The sequence below is a fragment of the Coffea arabica genome, chromosome 1c, assembly GCF_036785885.1.
Source record: "Coffea arabica cultivar ET-39 chromosome 1c, Coffea Arabica ET-39 HiFi, whole genome shotgun sequence".
Taxonomy (NCBI): Eukaryota; Viridiplantae; Streptophyta; class Magnoliopsida; order Gentianales; family Rubiaceae; genus Coffea; species Coffea arabica.
Genome location: NC_092310.1, coordinates 45,765,648 through 45,786,626, shown reverse-complemented (window position 1 = coordinate 45,786,626; position 20,979 = coordinate 45,765,648). Strand labels below are relative to the sequence as shown.

Sequence of the window (20,979 nt, the reverse complement as noted above, 5' to 3'; positions counted from 1 at the left end):
TTTCTAACGAGTGTCCCCGCAACATTGGTTAAGATACGTAAATGACACCTTCTTTTTTTTTTCCCCAAATCCTCATACTTGCAATCCCTCTCCCCTTATCACCCAACCCAACTATCCAAAAAAAAAAAGACACCTAATTTACTAAGTAATATAAGGTAGTCTGTATATCAATGGTATAATAAGGAGTTTCATACATTTTTAGGTACTACGTGCACATGTGATGAAAATATTTTACTTATCAAATAACATAAGATTTCTTATTAGAACTCCACTTTTATTCAAGACATCCCTCTTGAACAGGCGTGCAAAAAATTGGAAACGTAAACTTTTTTTCACTGTAAAGCCATATTCAATTCATCCAAAAGTTATAAAAATATGGTCAAGTTCTTAATTGTTCATTACTTTACAAAATGATACTTAAAGTAATGATGAAAGGTTAAATTGACCACATTAGTTAATTTTTCTTGGAACTAAACTAATTTTATGAAGAATTGAAATAGAGTAGTAGTACAAGCATTTGTTATTACCAAAAGGTTTTAGGTGATTTAAGGATAGCACTTTGGGGATCTGTATTTTTTGAAAAAAAACATTTGGATCTTAAATTTAGGATTTGGGAGAGTAAATGGATAAATGGAAGGATCATGGTTTACACTATCCATTTAAATGACATCCATTTAGATCCATTTACTAAATGGTTTTAATTGGATTGGATCAATTTGATCCACTATCCATTTAACTAAAACCATTTATCAACTATATATCCATTTTACCACTTCTACCCTAAACCATTAGTAGTAATAGTAGATTATTAGTCGCAAGTATATGAACGTAACAGTATATAAGTGTTGTAGTAGCAATTATGTAGCCGTACAAGTATGGAGTATGAGCTAATTATCTATTATTTTATCTTACGATATAAGGGTAAATTAAAAATAAAAAATGAGGATAATTTTTTTTATAACACAAGACCCATTGCTTAAGAATCATACATAGAAAGATGTAACAAATTTGAAGCACTTCCACCATTCCATACACGTTCATGCCGTGTTTTAGGTTTATTACTCCCAACTCATCGTGACTAATGCGCATTTCAGAATTTTTGCCTCTAGGATTTGATTAAAGCGAAACAATTTCATCAGCGTATTTATGTAAAAAGGAGGGTGAGAAAGAAAAGCTTGCACACATGAAAAATAAAGGGGAAAAGCTAACCAAAAGGCAAACCAGAAATATTTCGAGTCTTCGAAAACTATACCTTGATTTGCTTAAAGAATGTGACAAATTAGAAAGCAAATTAAACTGAAAATGAAAGAACTAGAAATTGCCCATAATCATGCGAGTATGAAAAACATAACGATGGGAAACCAAAATCGCTTAATCCAATTCATAAGGAAAGGACCAGAAGGGAAAAAAAATGGTTGTCTTATTAAAGACAATACAAGAAAACAAGTATAAAAGGTAAATAAGATCCAAAATTAACAAAATAATTAGTAGATATTCAAAATGTTTCCTTTCTTAAAGAACACAATTACACTGCTCTGTCAGCTAAAATTTTGATTATGATTTGTTTTAAATTCGATTTTTCATACACTGAGAGGACCTTTTGCCAACAAACTCCTCCTTTCCAGAGTTCAAGGAAAGTGCCAAAAGACTATTGCTTCTTTCCACGAAGAAACTCCTTCATGTAGGCAAAACTTTCTGCTTTCACTACAAGCCACATTTTTTTAGAATTTTCCCAGAGGAAACCACCACATTCTCTTGCATGATCGCATGCAGCCTCGAACACTTCCTGGTAGACAAATGCACAAAGTCACAATAATTTCAAATCCAAGACCAACAAGAAAGAACCTTGGTTCTGAGAATAAGCTTGATGCTTACCCTAGAGGGGAACTCTTCAAAGAAATGTGCAGGTATACACTCCACCCTATTCAAATCTGATTCCCACAACCTTATCTGTAGGATTTAAATTCAGTGGAACCAGGAAGCATGACACATCAAAAAAAGAAGCAACAAATATGGATGTATAACATATCAGACTGAAATGCCACAAGATAGAAGAACCTGATCAGTGACATTCTCAGGCACAGTAGGTATTCTCTCTGCAACTCGAGGATGTGCATTCTGTTGAAGAAAAGAAATAATCTGCAATACCGCAACAAAAAAGGAGAATGATTTTCGGAGACAAAAGATAATGCTGCATGACGTTATAGTCAATTAGTAAATTGACCAGCTAATGTTGGAAAAAATAATTAAAAAAGGACATATTACATAATTAACTGTCTAGCTACAGAATTAACTAAATCCTATGCAAACTCCATCCCCCGCTAAACATATTGAGTAAACATTTAGAGACCCATCATGAGATCTTCTGCCAAAGAATAGTAACTTTGATCTCTCTCATGTATAAGATCTCCTATTTTTTTAATTTGTTAATAACAAACTATTAACATAGAAGTGAAAATATAATAACATGCCGCCCAAACTCATCCTATAGACAGATCAAACATTATTTTGAAGTGTTTGTTGAAATAGACTGCAAAAAATTTTGGAAAGAGAGATTGCTTTTTCATTTTTGCGATAACTTGTTTGGGCCAACCACAGACAACATCCAGAAAATGAAGCACTGGATCCATTCAAGTCACACAGGGAAAGAATGCTAAACTAACAAATTTCCAGAATGTTCAACTATCGTAACTTGTGTTCCACTCGCTACTAAAGGTTCAAGTAACTTTGTTGATTTATTATCATATAATGTAACACACATAACAGATACAAATGTCTTGTGACAACAAAAAAATTTGTGTGCTCGCGTAATTTATACGTAACAAAGTTAGTTAAAATATGATTGTTAAGTCAAACATGCACAATCAGTTAGAAACTATGGGAACAAGACCAAGCCCAATTAACCACAACTACGGTATGCATGAATGCCTCTTGATAATCATTAATCACACCTATGAAGAAAATCACTCTCTACCATACATTTCTCTCTGGAAATATATATCCACACATTGTATCAAAACATCGAAATCCCACATACCATTTTATAAATTGCAGAAGTTGAGATTGGAAGGAAAAAATTTTCAAGTAACATTAAAGCTTGTAAAACACCAAATAAATACTTACTTGTTCTGCAGTTATACCATTTTGAAAAGCTTTATATAGACTCTCTTTTGTAATTGCTCCAACAATCAAGTTAGGAAGCTGGTATTCAACCCTGTAATTTGAACCAGATAGTTTATAAAGAAACAAGCAATATAATTATATAATAGGATTTAAGGACTAAAGCATATGAACTTGAAGTCAGTAACGTGCGTTTCCCAGTAAACTGTTTCTTCCTTTTCAGGAGATGATCATAAATCCCTTTTATGCAATCTAGCTTTGTATCCCAGATGGTAAGACAGGCTATCATTCTTTTTTTTTTTTTTTTTTGGTCAAAAAGTCAGACTATCATTCAACTCCATAAACTATCACTACATTCAGCAAACTATCAAATAGGGGACACAGTAGGCAGAAGTTGCAAAATCTATGTTAGCCAAATCTCTCTCTCTCTCTCTCTCTCACCCAAAAAAATAAATAAATAAATAAAAAAGTCCTTCAACGATTACATTGAGGTCCTGCAAGCTGTAAAGCTACATGAGAAAGACTAGCCAAAAACAAACTAGAGAAAGAAAGATGAGTTCTCATTTGCTCGAAGGAAAAACCAAGAACAAGAATACGACTCAATTTTTTACGAGTAAATGGACATATGGAACTACGGATGGTTCTCTAATTCCTCAATGCAAATGTGGAGCTCAAATAATTTAGGGAAAAAATAGTCAGGTCACACTATAGGACTATAGGCAATACAAAAAAACAAGAGAAAAGGAAAGCTTTGATGTTTGATTGCACTATCAGTTGCAAAAGAAAATTTCAGTTTTATTTTTCACCCCATAGAACTTTTCCACCATTCTTTCTTCAAGCCTCAAGAGAACTGCTAATGGAACTTGTGAAGAAGATTGCAAAAACGAGATGGTATAAAAGAAGTTTTCTCGTAGTCCTGCTTGACATGCAGCCTTACACAAGCTCAAGGGCAACTGTAGCACAATTACTTTGAGATTCAACGATCAGCATTGTGAAATGCTGATGGTGCTAGGAAATTTAACCTTTTTAACTTGAATATGTAATATCAGAATTGTTTTGTTAACTCAACTATGAGAACCAAAACTGGAATAATTCTGGACTACTCGCATCCTTAATGACTATCACATTATAGACAAGCGCACCTTTTAACTCAAGCGTACATAATTTGAAGTCTTCTCTATATTTTACTCGAGCAACAATATATATATATATATATATATCTTCTAACCCTTTTCTACCAACTATGGTTCCCAAAATCCTGCTGCCCTACCCTGCTGTATAAGACAAAGCTTTGCCTAATTGCTGGAAATGCAGTCAAGAGATATCAGTTTACAGGACAGGACAATTAAACCTGGCATAAACATTTAGATCAATGTTGTGTTAAAAGCTAAACTAATGAGGCAAATTTCAGGAGGATCTTTGACAAAATGTACAAGGTTCAAAGATGGATGAGAATCTCTGCCATAGAAGCTGACTGTCACCACATCCAAGATATACTAGTGTCACAAGTTGCAGGAGGATCTATCTAAAAATATATTCCCCCCAGGTTCAAAGATGTTCGAGAATAATGTCTGCAGAAGCTGACTAGGACCTCATCCAGTAAAAGACTTTTCAGATGGCTAGCAAGCTAGGAAATTTAAGGGTTATAAGTAGTTTCAGTCATTTTCAGCATACATAGTAAGCAGAGCAACCATGAATGATGGCCAAAAACTGTACTCCAACCTCTTCATTTGGTCAAGATCTAAACTTCTATGTAACTTAAACTTGTTGGAGTACGTTTCTAGATATAGCCGGTCTCAACAGACTTGTTTCAATTTGGTACAACATAACATAATTATCTACACTGCTCTACAAAATATCCTTGTGAATAGTTGATCACTTACAAAAGCATTTCTCATGAGAAGATATAAACTATACACATAAAACTGTTTAAAAAAAAAAAACTCTATTTTCATCAAGAATATCAAGTGTATCTTTTATCTTTTCTTCCTCAATGATGTTGATTTCAAGAAACTTAAGCAAGCACGGTAACTTCATACCTTGCAAATAGACGTAAGATTTCACAGTGCAATTTGGAAGATGAATATGCATACATCCTGAAATTTGTCTCTACAACAACATACCCCTGATAGGAGTAAAGTTGAATAATAATCAGTAAAAAAAATCTGCTATTTCATCAAAGTCAACTGAGAAGCCATGACATATATTAAGTTAGCTAAAGAAATGTACAAGCAAATCCACGTTTAGAGGAAGTTCCTTTGAAATGTCCAGTCCAAACAATGATAAGCACAATTTTTTTTAAGAACACAGATAATTGGGAGTAACGGCTGGACAGCATGGTAAACAAACAAAGTTCTAGAATATCACAGATAGGCTGGAATTACCTGTTTCCTGGATGATGTATCTGATAAGCTGATAGATAGATTTGTAGCCAACTTTGTGGGGATAAACCAACTCTCCTTTCTTCCCTGATAAAGAGCCAAAACACAATAAGAACTGCAGGCGGAGCACAAATTCTAGAAGACCAGCATTTGAAACACCCAATAAGCGCAACTAACACTTACCTGCTGAAGCCTCACAAGGCCCAAATCAGCAAGATCCCTAATTATAGCCCTCTGTATATCACTCAATGTGTTTATATTATAAGCCTACATTAAGAACTAAATCAAATCAAATCATGATAAGTATATTGACAAGTTACAAAATATTTCAGGGGATAAAAAGTGGGACCAAAATCATGTCCATGCCAAAAATCAGCTTACACAAAGTGATGGAACCAATATAGTTTCCCAACCCCTTTGAAGAAGTAGCTGATCAAGCAATAGAACTGATGAAACCAAACATTCTTACTTAATACCTCTCCAGTAGCATGGAAGCTTAGTTCCAGAAGAAAGGATACAAGATCCGCTGAGTCCAGGCCTCGCTCCTGCACCAAGGTGAAGAATACAAGTAAAAGGTTAAGCGTTGGTCAGTAGTATTTAAAACCTTTTAGTTGGTCATAGTTGTAGGCTCAATCACTAACAGCATTTTCTTAGCCCTAAAAGAAGATTTCCAGTGCAGTTTTATATCTTAAACCAAAACAAAGCTCAGAAAAGATTCAAATCTTCAATTAGAAATATAATCCACCTGAGATATGTAATTGAAAGATGACAAGTAAGACTAACGACTCAATAACACAACTAGTGCAATTTTGTCAAAAGCAGCGTATAGTTTTTAGTTCCCTTTCTTCTCGTTTCCCTTTTATTTTTCTCTTGTTGGTGCAAGGTTCACTCCAATATCACAAGTAGCAAAAGATAATCATTCTTTTTGTCCTTGCATGGATGTTAAAAGGATCACCCTGGAAGCACAAAACTATGGTTCAAGATAATAAAGTTTACAGTTTATTGTGGATTTGCACTTCATTGGGTGTGGTGATAGGCATAGTTGTTTGCAGGGGTCAGGGAAGGGTGTCAAAATTAAAGCCTGCTACTTGATAAATCTATCGAACTCATTTTAAGGTAATTTGTGCATTAAAGGAATAGGAGGGAAAGGAAAGGAAAGGAAAGATTTGTAAAGCCATGCCATTTTTGAAGTATATGATCCCCAGTGATTTCCTGGTTCATGAATTTGAACCATATGGCTTATTAACCTCCATTCATCTATCGCAGGTCTTATTGGAAAGACAAAAGCTCAGTCTCGATTAATGAGGGAACAGCAATTAACCAAGGAGAACATTTATCCACTCCGATTCTTTGGTCTTCAGATCTGCCCAATAATTTATTGAGCCAAGAAATTTCTTTGAACAATCTCTATCAATATAATTGCTGAATTCTACAAAAGTCAAGGCATAGTAAATTTTGAAAAGACTTTCATGGAGAAATACATATTCAATATTTTTCTTTTTCACACTTTCAAGGTGTCGCTTTGGATAATAAAAGCAAATCTTGAGCATTCTGTTTGAGCTAACTACATCATATGCACTTGCACCGCATATTAACTTCAGTATCTGTTGACATTTAAATTACTAGATTTTCATTAGCAAAGGCAAGTACCATTAATATGCATACAATATGATTGAAAAAAATATCGTGCAACCTTGCAAACTTTAAAACTAGTTTAAAATAGACTGAATTCTATTTACTATTCAAATTTTTCTTAATCTCGCAAGGATGACATTGCACGCTGGATTATCTAAGTGAAAATAAAAGCCAAAAGCCACATAAGACAAAACAAAGCCTCATGAACTGATACCTCAGAGTTGCCGATATATTCCCTGATGATATACCACAATTGTGCATTTGTATCCATCAGCTGGCACAATCATGAATCAGCATATTTTCATAAATGTAACATAGCTGAGAAAACTTGATTCCCACTCACCAAGAATTGAAAACCACCTTCAGTCAATCTTGGAGGTTCTTTGTCATCTCTGCTAACAATACGTGCTAATATTGATCACCTCTTAAAACATTTTATTCAAAAATTGAAAAAGTATGAAAAACCCGAGTAGTAGATTTACTTCTGACTCAAAAGGCCACGTTGAAAAACTTTCATCATGGAAGAGCTGATATTTGTTGTTGCCTTTTCAGCTTCACTGGAGCTTATCAGATGCAGCAAAAAACACTGTTTTGCCAAGCCAGTTATTATTAAAACAGTGGCCAAAATATTTACCAATCACTGAAACTGCAGAACAAATAGCAAGTACACTAACTCGTCAAACATTCGGATAGGAAAAGAAACAACGATTCCTACAGTTCCATTTGCAATAGCAGAGTTAAGATGCAGATGACTTCATACCTCCCATTGCTGAACTGCGTAGGCATCCAACTCCTCCAGGCTAGGCAGCCTGAAACCAGCAGTTGATGGCATAGGCTCTCTTGGCAAAACTCCACTGAAATATTCAGTCTACCGGTCATGCATATATTATTTGCTCAACAAATGCAAAGAAGACACAGCAACTGCAATACTGCCACAATATAAAGGGATACAGGTTTTACAAAGGTGCATATATTCAGCAAGAATACTGCATAGGATAACTAACTCAGAAAGAAGTTTCTGGCACAAGAACTCAAATTTAGCTAGAATGCTTCAGTGATATTAGAGCATATGCACCTACACAATTATTTATCTTTAAACATGTATTTATACAAAATAGAAGAGAAGATTGTTTTGTATTCCATCCAGCACACTTCTTGTTACTGGCAAAGGGACCAAATCAAAATATATGCAAGAACATCTAGATAACAAGTGCAGCTTCTGTGGCTGTCAATTGTATAACTCACAAGTTGACCGTCAATAACTACTACCAGCAAGTTTAAAAAGGCAGAAACATTTCTCCTTCTCTCCCAAAGCAAAAGAAGATGAGCAAAGGCAAAAAATGAAAGAAGAAATGATATTAGAAAACCCGAGGTCGAAGCATCTAAATCTCTCTGACAAGGAGGACTGGGACTCAAAAGTTTCTAAGTCTGGACTAAGGCACTTGCACTGATGCACATTTGGATATCTTTCATGAGAAAGATTCCCTGTGGATCAAATGGGTGCATCCATATTGCTGAAAAATGGGAGCTTGTGGAATGTCCAAGCCATGTCATATAGCTCTTGGTGGTGGAAGAAGATACTGAAATTAAGGCCTGTTGCTCATGATTGTATTAAAATGATCATTTGGGGATAGTTCTCAATCTTTCCTATGACTGGTGGCATTCATTAGGCCCCTTGAAGGATGAGTTCTCTCCTCCCTACACTTCTGAGGCGCTCTGAAAATGATAGTCCCGGCTATTATCTGGGATGATAGCTGGACTTGGCCATACAAAAGACGAAGAAGAAGTGAATTGCTGCAACTAATGGAATCTACTCCACCTCAGCTCTTACCTATGCATGACTATCCAGATTATACAACCCGGACTGTAGATTCTAAGGTCGTCTATTCTGCTAAATCAGCCATGAGGCACTTATCCCCTCCTGGAAACAAAGTTACCTGGTTCTCTAATTTTTGGGGGAGAAAGCATAATTCCTTGCCTGTCACAAAAGGCTGTTCACAAAGGACAGATTTTATTCTTGGGCAATTGATATTAATCCTGTATGTGAGTAATGTTATGGCACAGAGGAGACTCTTAGCCACCTATTTTCCTTATGCCCCTCTTCTGCTCAAGTGTGGCAGTATGTTTAGTCTAGGTGTTTGGTGTACAGCAGTGCTGCAGGGTAGGGATTGAACTTCAATGGATGATCAGGCATTGTTCCCAAGATAGCTTCAATAACCAGGTAATTCAGGTAACCTTTGCAGCCACAGTTTATCACATTTGGTGTAACAGGAACAAAAAGGTGTTCAGTCAACTGTTTGTCCCCCCAGAGATGCTCATCCAGAGGATATTGAAGGAAATTACGATAATAGTTGCTGGATAGCAGAGAATTCCACAAACTGTAGGAAACTACTCTTTATGTTCTGAGCTGAGTATACCCTTTTCTGTTTTTGACAGTTAACAATATTAGTAATTGTGGACATGTTGCTCTTCTGATATATAGTTGTTCTCATAGGTCCTTACAGGCTCTCTTGTCTGTTTCTGTTGTATTTGGCTTAATGGGGATGGAACTTACTTTGTGTAAATATCTGGCTGAACAATAAGAGGATAGACCTATATACATATATATAAATATTCATATGCATATATATAGACCTTTACATGTGCGTGCATGTGTGTGTGTTTATTTGTATGTCTATGCAGATATAACAACCTCTTCCAACATGAATGGGGGAAAAGACCCATTAAAGCATCTCCCAATTGTGAATAAAACAACAAAGCACACATGATAGATCTAATTCTTACCCATGCACAATAAGCTTTTGAACATTTATCTGAAATGTAGGGTTCATTCTGTAAGTAGCTTCTTTTTTCCTGCAAATATGATGAATAGCTTTCTTTAGCAGGTGAGCCAAGTCCAGTGGAAAGGGAATAAACAAGAGGCAATCAAACCATCAAAGGAAATAACCAATGGCCTAAGAAGACTAATTTAGAAACAGTGTTGACAAAAATTTGATGTTGTCAGATATTCACAGTTTGAGACATATTTTGAGGTCAAAACAACAAAATGAATAACTGGATGGCATACACAAAAAGCAGCTATGCATATATTGCTTATATATGATTGAAAAAAAAAATATTGCTTATACATGTTTAAGGAAGGTCATGCAGTAGCCTCTGCCATGTAACTTCTTCTTCATGATGCTCTATATTACTCATTTGTATCACTAATTGACTTCTGAAGAACAAAAATCTCATACTAAGAAGAAGAAGGGAGGACCACATTAGAAATTAACCATGTATCTGTCAAATAGGTTTTAACATGGCATCTATGGAACTTCATAATTTAGTTTCTAAAACAAAGGTTCATTAACAAACTTTTCAAGTCAAACGATGCCTTAGCACTTTGAGTTTGAAAGTAAACAGAAAAAGATAAAAGAAGACAATTCCTCTTAAATATATGACTGTATTTACCACGGTCTTCCCTGACAACTCTTTGCTAATTCATACAAAAAAAATAATATTTGCAAAACAAAAAAGACAATCATTCATGTCCATACAAATCTTCAGCTATCATCATAACAATCCTAATTTTCTCACTATTGTATCTTGGAAGCTAGAAAAGCATTTCTATACCAACTAAACTATACAATCATTCATGTCCATAAAAATCCTTGTTTCTCTCCATAGGAATCCTAAATTTCTCAACTTTATATATTGAAAATTGGAAAAAATATTTCTATCCCAAACTAACTTAATTTAGAATGAGTTATACATAGATAACACGATCAAATTTATCTGTATGGAAAGACTAAAAAACTACTTTGCACTGTCTCTCTACAGACCTTTCATGCTGAAACAAACAGACTGTTTCCTCAGAGTATCAACAAGAATTACGCCAACAATATCACTCTTTAGATTAAATAAAATAAAAATTAAGAACAAAAAAGGTCTAAAGGGGTCCAATTTACCGGTCAAGAGCTTCAGTCAATACTCTCAGCTGAACTAATCTATCAATAGCTACTTTGTGCTTTGACAACCCATCCGCAAGCACAGACTCTTCCAACATTTTACCAGTCACAGGCGCATCTATGAACAGCAATTGTAGAACATACCTCTTTGCCAATGGCGGCATTGATCTAAGCATAACAACCAATAACAGTGCATTAACGAATCTTAAAACACACGAAATGTTACCCAGAAACTAAGGCGTTATGATAGAGGATTTACAGTTCTAACCTAAGGATAGCTTGACAAATAAAGGCATTCTGATAAAGTTTGTCAAGCTTCATTGCAGGCAATGAAGCCACCATGTCCATAAAATTCTTCGCGACGATTTTCACTTGCGGCATCTTTTCCTTGCTTACAATCCTGACTTCTTTTTCAACAATGAGGTTGGAGAGCTCAAAAAATACTTTAGACAACTGTTGTTTATGATCTTAGACACAGTCTTAGACAACTGTTGTTTGTGCTCTTCTTGGCAGCTGGTCTGCTATGTCTTTTTCTCACAACGAGCACGCACAAACCTACACAATCCAACTGGGGCTCATTAGAAATCACCTAAAATAAGCAATAACAAAATTTTTTTTTTTTTTTAAATGATCCCCTCTCTCTGAATTTCAGTTGGGGACTTTTATCAAATAGTTGGTACCCAATGAAAACCGATCCCACAAATGCACCAGAGAAACGAAGAAAAACCAAGAATAAGTCATAAAAAATTCATGGTATAATCACAGATGAATTTGAGAACACAATATGGATTGAAAGAGCAACTTTACTGAGCTATTTCGTGTGATCATCTCCTCTGCGGATGGTGGCGGATTCACTATTGGGCTTTTTGCGAATGTGTATCTAACGTTTAACAGTGATAGATTTTATATATATATACATATATAAAGACGGATACAGAATCGATTATGCGAATTTGCCCGGTCCTCGACTTCTTGAATTATCAATTAATTATGTCAAAAAGAAGAGAGAGAGAGAGAGGAGCAATTATTAAGCATTAACAAAAATATCAGACATTATTTGGACATTTTATAATAAAATTTTTCTCGACGAGATCCTTCAACTAATTTATTTTATATACATTACGTTGTTAGAAAAGTTAAAATAATTAAACTTTTTTTTTTATAAAACTTTATAAGGTTATTTACTAATACATTCTTGGATATTTTTTTTAGAGCAAATTGCGCGAAATGTCACTAAACTATTCCGAAGTGCCGGTTCTAATCACTAAACTTTTTTATTAGCCAAAAATGTCGCTGAACTAATAAATCTGTACCGTTTTAGTCATTCCGTGTATTTATGCCGTTAGGAGAGACGGAAAGTCACTTTTTTAGGGGCAATTTCATCTACACAACTGTTAAAAAATTTATACCCTCGTGCTTCTTCGTCCTCATCTTCTTCCTCAAAGTCACAGCAAAAATTAGACCCACCTGAATTCCTCTGCCCAATTTCTGGGTCTTTGATGTCTGAAAATCAAAGACCCAGACTCCCTGGCCAGCCCTCTGAACCTCAGACTCCCATGACTTAGTGAGTACAAAGCTGCCATACAATTCTCACGTGTTGACTCCGACGAGTCAGACTCACTTCCATCCCGCAAAATTGCCACCAGGCTGGCCACCGCGCTGCCATCCAACAATGCCGACCGTCCCTCTGGTGATACCGCCAAATTGCAGACCACCAACACCACCTTCCCCACCAAAACCCCACTCCTCAGCATCCCCAACAAAATCCCAACAGCTCCAAGCTTAATGAACTTTACCCTATTGCTACTAACAAAGCTCAGATGATACAACACCAAGGCAGAGTCAACTCGGTCCCGGACCTCAAAGCATGCAACAATGGCTCCAGTGTAGACACCAAAATTTTGGTTTCGAATTTTACTTATTTAATTAGTTTAATTTGAGTTTTATTTGTTTCAATTTTAGGTTTAGTTTAGTTGATTCTTGTTTCATGTCTCTTATTTTAATTAGTTTACGAACATTTATTTTATCTATTAATTCAAAAAAAAATCATGAAAAAGAGAAAAAGAAGAAAAACGATGAAAATGGAAAAAAGAAAATGGAAATCGCATTTTTGTTGTTTCTAGTTTATTTATTTTTCATCCGATATTAATTAAATGGTTTTGTTATTTATTTTCAATTTTGTTTTAATTAAAAAAAAAAAAAGGGTTGCCGCCGCATGCAAGCTGCGTTTTATGCAGCTTGCAAACATAGGACCGAGCAGCCCCTTAGCTGCAAATACAGAAGAAGTTGCTAAGGGTTTAGGGTTGGAAGTACCCATATAAAAGGAAAAAAAGACAGCAGCCGCAACAGTGAAGGGGGGATAAAAAATACAGCGTTGAGAAAGGCAAACGGCTACGAGTTTCCATTGAAGAGAGCACGAGTGGAAAAACTGAGGATTTCTGGGGAGAGTTGAGACCGAGAGAGGGTAGAAGAAAGTAATGGAAAAAGAGAAAGTTTCAGCAAGGAAAAACTAAAAAGCTGAAGGCAAGAGAAATCGAGAGGGAGTTAGAAAAATCTGGGTGATTAAGAGAGAAAGCGACGGGGTTGAGAAAATAGGCTCGTTTGACGGCTGTGGGTAGAGAAAAACGTTGGAAGCTACAGAAAGACTGAAAGAACCAGAAAAGTTGTAGGGAAAGGGTTGTTGAAGAAGGACGGATTGAGTGGGAAGAAGGAAACCAACGTTGAAGGAAAGGAACGGCATCAGAAAAGGCATAACATCAGGCATCAACTGGGTCCGCTGCTAAAAATTTTTCCTTTTCTTACGGTAAAAGCTCCCGCCTTTTCCTGGTGTTTTGGCTTTAATATTAAGATGTCATTTCTGTTTTCTGTGGGAGGGGCTTTGATCATTTTCTAGTTGATTGAAGTTGGTAAACATAGGCTACATTATCCGTGGGCTGCTTATTTGTTTTATCTTACGCTGGTTTGTTGTTTTACAGCCCCAAAGATGATATATTCTGCTGTTTATTTGGATTTTAAGCTATCGTTTAGACTTTTGTTATTAGGTTGTGGTTGTTGAACGAACCCAGAAAGTGGTTTATTTTAAAAATCTGTAAACTGAAGAAGTAAATTTTTAAGAAAAGATTGCATTTTTGGGACTGATTTGGGCATGTTTAGAGGTTGAATGTTGTTGTTTTACTGGTTTAAAATCAAGGCTTTGATGTTTGATAGAGATGTTAGTTGGGTTTGGATGAACAAATGGCATTTGCATGAACACAACAATGGTAGAGAAGTGTGGCTGGGAAATTGCCGCAAGTTGCGGTTTTTCTTTCTTTTGATGCATTTTGTATCTCGTTGCTTGGACTGAGTTTTCTGGAATTGATAAAATTCTGTTCTTGGTTGGGTTTCAATAGAGTACAATGTGTGTGTTTGGGATTTTATAGGAACAAAGGCTAATCAATTTTCTTTGTTTCTTTCTTTGGAAAGTTTGAATTGACAAAGCTTGCTGTGACAGAAAATTTCTTCGAATTTTTGCATAAAAATTTCATAAGAATTTGCGTAGTTTTTCTGCTATGTTTTTTATTGTTGGTTGTGAAAGTTTTTGGTCTTTGCTGGCTTTGTTTGAAGTGCTGTAGGAAAATTTGCGTTTCAAAAGTTTGAAGTTGCAGAACACTTTGAATGATAGTTGCAGAAAATTGTTTCTTCATGGCTTTTTGCATCAGTTTCCTTCTACGCTTATTGCTTGTTGGGATGTCAACTTTGTATTGTGTTGGTTAGTTTAAAGTTTGGGTGATGAATGTTGGATTTGATTTCGACATTTGAAGTTGGAATAAAAGATCAGTAGTCCGTTTGTTTTGATTACAAAAACATAGCTTTAGTTGCGGATGGCTTTTATTTGCATGCATGGATTTTCTCTAAAAATTGCCTTTTAACCCCTCAAGTTTCCCCTTATGCCACTATGACCCAGGAAATTGGAAAAACTAATCAATTTGGTCCCTTTGATTTCAAAGCAATACTACAAAGGCCCAATAATGTTCTAAATTCTAGCAATCGAGTCATGAAGTAGTTGCATTTTGAGCCATTACTTGATTTTTTCTTTGCCTTTGGACCCTTGAAGTTCCATAGTGTTTGATTGAACCTGAGGGTTTATTCATGTTTGCAAATAAGTCATGTAAGAGTGTTTTAGGACTTGGTTGGTAATCTCTTTTTCTTGGTAACCGTGCATTACTTGATTGCATTTTGAGATGATTTTGATGATCGATTGGTCTAATTTGTTTTATTTGATCATTTCTAAGTTGCAAAGTGAGGAAGAATTCAATGTTTAATGGATTTCGATTGTCCTATTTACATTCTATCATTAAATTGGTGCATTAATCCTTTGCTTTGAATGGTTTTAGCTCGAGTTATCCCGTTACTTGGTGACTTTAGCTCAATTTAAGTCTTGTCCACTTTATTAGCACCACAAAGGGGGAAGGTATAATCTCTTTTATCCTCTTGCATCTCCTACGTGATCTAACGTGCTAAGTGAAAATTGCATGTCTACTTTGCTTTCCTTGCTTTTCCTTAATTCCTTTCATTTATTTCCTTTATTTTTGCTTTTATTAAATTATTTTTTTATGGGGTATGTGTACACCTCTTGGCTTGTAATAGATAGGGTTTGGAGAGTATTTGATGAAGACCTACTGAAGACGTGTGCCTAGCTAGCAAATGTAATAGGTTCATTAGTTTGGTTGCATGCCTATGTGTTATGTGTTATGTGTTACTTGCTTTATTAGGTTCTTGCATCTAGTCGAGCATGCTAAGTGTTATGTGCTATGTGTTTATGAGTGTTTGGCATGTCTACTTGCTTTCTATAATCGTGGATGAATGTGATGGATGAATGTACGTCACCACACTAGTCCAATGCTAGTTGTGGCTCATTATTCCGTTAGGAATTCATAGAAAGGCCTAGTCCAACGCTAGACCCTTAGGGATTTCCCCTCGTTAGTACATATTTGCGTGTTCACTACATGTCATGCATTTTTCTTAGTTTTATCATTTGGCATGCTTCTCGAACCCCTTTTCCCTTCATTTTAGGATTTTTGCATTTCATGCTAGTTATAGGGTACATTTGCTTGAGTGTCCCCTTTCGATAAGGAAAACGAGCGAGTGTGGCTCAAAATAGCCTTAGCACGCTAGTTCTCCTTTCTAATCAAAGGGAAAATTGAAGTCACAAAGATAGGAGTCCTTCTCGTGCCCAACTTGATGCATCCCCTTAGGGTCATACACTTGCATTCTTTTTATATCACCTCTTCACCTTTTAACCACATTTTCTCACTTTTCTCAATCCACACTTTCTCAACATCTTTTTATCACTTATTTATTTCTCATCTCACAAATGGCACTAAAAATTGCACTGATATGTATCTACTATTCTATTTTTTTTCATCCATTTACACACGAACACCTTTATTTTATCACATTTGCACACTTGCGCTTACCTTGTTTTTACATTTCGCATCCTTCATACATTTTCACACTTGCACATATTTGAGTCTTCATTTGCATTTTCCTATGACCTCTATGAGATTCTTCCTATTGGCCTTCACAAACCCATGTGATTGGGACCAAAAATCTCATAAGAGACATTTTAGATTTAGATTTGCATTTTTCTTTCCATTTTGCATCCATTAGTCATATCCAACATGCGATACATACCTTGGGTAGAAAAATTAGGAAACGTGGGGCTAAGTTGCGCAACTAACTCTTGCTAGGGTAGGGGAGTGCCTTAGGTTCCACCTTTGCCTCCTCCCTTATCAAATGTGACCCCCGATCCCTTTCTTTGGTTACGTAGACCTAAAGTTTTCAAAAAGGGTTTGTCTACTTTTTTTTTCATTCAAAAATAAAAAATCTTTTTGGGTGACTTGGTACACCCTAATTCTATACCAAGTGGCGACTCCATTTTTCATACAAAAATCCTTTTAAACTTTACTTGACCAAAACCGTCGCATTTTGCAATCCCACTAGGGCTGCAAACGAGTCGAGCCGAGTCGAGTTTTGAGCTAATCGAGCCGAGTCTCGACTAAATTTTACCAAGCTCGAGCTCGAGCTCGAGCTCGACGAGCTGGCAATTTTCGAGCTCGAACTCGACTCGAATCAAGTCGAGCCGAGCTCGAGCTCGAGCTCGAAAAAAATAAAAAAAATATTTTTATTAAAAAATAAATAAATAAAATAATATTTTTTCTGAATAAATAATAAAATATTAAGGATATATCCGTAATTTCACTATGAAAATAAAAAATAAAAAAAATATATATATAATATACGTAATTTTATTATTAAATAAAAATAAAAATAAAAAATATATATATACTCAAGCTCGCGAGCCGGCTCGCGAGCTAACGAGCTTAATATTCTGAGCTCGAGTTCGAGCTCGAGTTTGACTCGAGCTGGCTCGAGCTCGACTCGAGCTTGACTCGAGCCGCTCGCGAGCGGCTCGATTCGTTTGCAGCCCTAAATCCCACGGTCTTTTCTTTTTCACTTCCACACACGCTCACACCACATTCACACTACTTCCACACTACTATACTATCAAAAAGTGGGGCGCGACATCCAGAGCTCTCAAAACCCCAATCGCCATCTTATTCTCGTCCTGCAGAGCTAAACTGAAAATCCCACCTGCGGCATGCTCCTGAGACTCCTCAAATCCACCCTTTAGCCATCAGTAAATAACCAAAATTCAGTCAGTATTTCAAGCTTAGCACGTCTAGGAATCCTGTAATACCTCTGCCAAGAAGGAAGGGTGAGCATAGTGTAGGCAAGTTTTATCTTATTTGCAAGCCCAGAAAGAGATTTGAAGGTAGCAGCTGCTTTTCTTACCGCCACTGATCCTAGTGGATGCTGCCAGGCCCACTCAAACTGCAATTCGATTCATTAGACAGCAATTAGTATGCTGCCTCATTTCATAATTAAGGCAAAAAGAACTGGCTCTCATGTTAACATCATTCTAGGCCCATCAATGATCAAAAAAAGTTTGTACTTGCTGTGGGTTACAAAGCTATTAGAATTCAGAAGTGTAACTCAACAGAGAACTATGGCACGAAGAGGGCAAATCAGAGAGGAGAACAAAAGATGGAGCTAAAAAGAACAAATCTATTGCATAGAATCCAGAATCTGCAAAACTGTCTTTGCCTATGCTAACCAAGCGGTCACAGAAAAAAACTTAGAGGGCTGGCCAGGGAGTCTGGGTCTTTGATTTTCAGACATCAAAGACCCAGAAATTGGGCAGAGGAATTCAGCAAGTGGGTCTAATTTTTGCTGTGACTTTGAGGAAGAAGATGAGGACGAAGAAGAATGAGGGTCTAAATTTTTTAACAACTGTGTAGATGAAATTGCCCCTAAAAAAATGACTTTCTGTCTCTCCTAACGACATAAATACATGGAATGACTAAAATGGTACAGATTTACTAGTTCAGTGACATTTTTGGCTAATAAAAAAGTTTAGTGATCAGAACCGGCACTTCGGAATAGTTTAGTGACATTTCGCGCAATTTGCTCTTTTTTTTATTAAAGTCAATTCCTCCTGAATTTTTTTGAGTCAGATTACAAGTGGACAGGATACTAGCTCTAATTTTTCTTCTTGAGTTGTTTAACCTTTAGTAAGTCTATAATTTAATTTTGATGATTCTGTTTAATTTTTTCAAGATCTTTTAATTGTACAATTTTCAATCCGTACACTATCACCACAAATTTTTAAAGTTTAAAATTTCCTCCATATGATCGTCAAGTGAGATTGTGAATAGTTGAACAAGATTAAAAAATAATAATAGCAGTCCAATAATTCATGGTTATTATAAAAGCATTTGACTTGAACGACAGAGTAAATTGTACAAGAAAACATGACCAATTTTCCATGAGTGGAAAAAAAAAAAGCTTCAAATTGTAAGTAGTTCGTCTAAAGAATTATTTTTAGTTTTCAAGTTCATATATTCCTTCTAAAATTCTTGCAACTATCATCAGTCAACGCAATCATTATTTTGAAAACCTTTCTCAATTTTCCACAATTAAGACTTCCTACATTTTTTTTTGTCAATTTTTGAGAGAATTCAGACTTTTAGCAGATAAATCGAAATCTCTGAACAACTTTCAAAAGCCGGCAACTTTTGAAGGAGTCCAGGAGACTTATAAACTAACCCCCCAAACCCCCCATAGTCGATGTAGATGGCAACTTTCTTCTCGCTCGAAGAAAAAAACACAAAAGGAAAAAAACAAAAAGATGGCTGCTTTCCTTTTTTGGGTAATGAAAGCAACTGCTAATCCAATAAGTAGTAAAGAACTACAGGCAGCAACCGCCACTCCAGTGACGAAAGGTTAGCAGGTTGTGGGACAAAATCTGCACATAAAGAAGACTGCAATACATTAAGGTTCCAGGAATCTATTTTGAATGTATTGCAGATTGTGACAAGTTAGTCATGACTTGGCAGAGGCATAAGGATTGGTTCCATTCCCAGTCATGAATTTTCACAAACTGAAGTACAAACTCAATCCAAAGTCATCACCGTCTAGAGCATTATCAAAATGTCTCTAAATCATGTGACAAACACAAGCAAATAAGTCCGCTAGAAGAACAACAGTGTTTGGGAGCTGTAACCCACAAGTCAACTGCATAAAATGGCATTAAAAGTAGGGGTGAGCAGATTCGGTTTGAACCGAATTCATAATCGATTTCAAATTCAATTCGGTAATTTGAAATCGGGTATTTGGTAATTCGGTATCAATTCGGTATATACCGAATTCACCGAATTCTAATATGGTATAAAATAGGTAACGAGATTATGAATTTGGTAATAACCGATTTCGAATTCAAAATTCGGTAATTGAAATCGGGTACCGCATTACCGCGCATTCGAATACCAAATTGATATATAAAATTATATAATATATAGATAAATGTTATTTAGTATTAGTATATACTACTAATACTTTATTATATTATATAGGTAAATGCTATTAATAATAATTAGTAAATGATATTATCATCATATCATGTACTTATAATACTAATAATATATAATAATGTACAATATATTTATATTATTTTAGTATTTATTAATTGTTATATGACTACAATAATGCATAGTAATACATTACAATATAAGATAACTAATTATTTTATACATGAGTAACATACTAACATGACTAGAATTAGATAATAATTAATACATATATGTATAATACTAAATATTAAACAATAAACATAATTAGTAATTAGAATTTAGATATTGGTAATTTGATACATCATTCATATTTGAATTATTGAATATTTGAATGCGTAATCTATAACTTGCAAGTATTATTGTACTCTAAATTTACATTACATATTCACTAATCTTAAGGCTTTAAGTATAGATAAGACAAATAAGCAGTGTAAGTGAATGTATATGAATTGCACATCAATGTATTAGTATATTGACTTTCACAATAACATATGTAAGTAAATAAGTTTAATTTTGATTTGAAATAAATTATAAATTTGTAACTAACATAACTTATCACTAATAATTGTAATTTGTAAGTTTGTAACTAATATTACTTAGTATTAATCATTGTAAATTATAAATTCATAAATTATTACTAATCATTGTATAGTCTAAGGTTTATTCTAGTTTAAATTAATCACTTTTTATGTGTTCCTTAAATCATAAATTAATGATTGTAGGTATAAGTGATCAAATAAGTTAAAATTCATATTATCTATTTACTAATCTTAAGGCTTTAAGTATAGACAAAATAACTAAACAGTGTAAGTGAATGCATGTGAGTTGCAAATCAAGTAAATAAGTTTTATTTTGATTTGAAATAAATTATAAGTTTGTAACTAATGTAACTTATCACTAATCATTGATTCATTGTAATTTGTAAGTTTGTAACTAATATTA

At 35.0% G+C, this 20,979-nt stretch overlaps 1 protein-coding gene across 1 annotated transcript; it reads right to left on the bottom strand.

Annotated features, from left to right (window-relative positions):
* Positions 1-1,405: 1,405 nt before the first annotated feature.
* Positions 1,406-12,122, bottom strand: LOC113724506 (general transcription and DNA repair factor IIH subunit TFB2-like). The gene is made up of 16 exons (XM_072073374.1): positions 11,894-12,122; positions 11,355-11,641; positions 11,087-11,254; positions 9,921-9,989; positions 7,897-7,990; positions 7,619-7,722; positions 7,480-7,528; positions 7,351-7,410; positions 5,978-6,046; positions 5,685-5,768; positions 5,505-5,588; positions 5,160-5,245; positions 3,124-3,214; positions 2,059-2,139; positions 1,876-1,950; positions 1,406-1,786 (listed from the first exon to the last, which is right to left on the bottom strand). The coding sequence occupies exons 2-16, from the start codon at positions 11,465-11,467 to the stop codon at positions 1,649-1,651; spliced, it is 1,365 nt and encodes a 454-aa protein (XP_071929475.1). The 5' UTR covers positions 11,468-11,641; positions 11,894-12,122; the 3' UTR covers positions 1,406-1,648.
* Positions 12,123-20,979: the final 8,857 nt, after the last annotated feature.

Bases quoted from the DNA above. Each gene is read 5' to 3' on its own strand.
- LOC113724506 (XM_072073374.1), bottom strand. From the start codon at position 11,467: ATGCCGCAAGTGAAAATCGTCGCGAAGAATTTTATGGACATGGTGGCT. The intron at 9,990-11,086 runs GTAAATTGGACC...TCATATTTGCAG, and splicing joins TTGACTGAAGCTCTTGACCG to GAAAAAAGAAGCTACTTACA. The intron at 5,589-5,684 runs GTAAGTGTTAGT...GCTCTTTATCAG, and splicing joins GCCTTGTGAGGCTTCAGCAG to GGAAGAAAGGAGAGTTGGTT.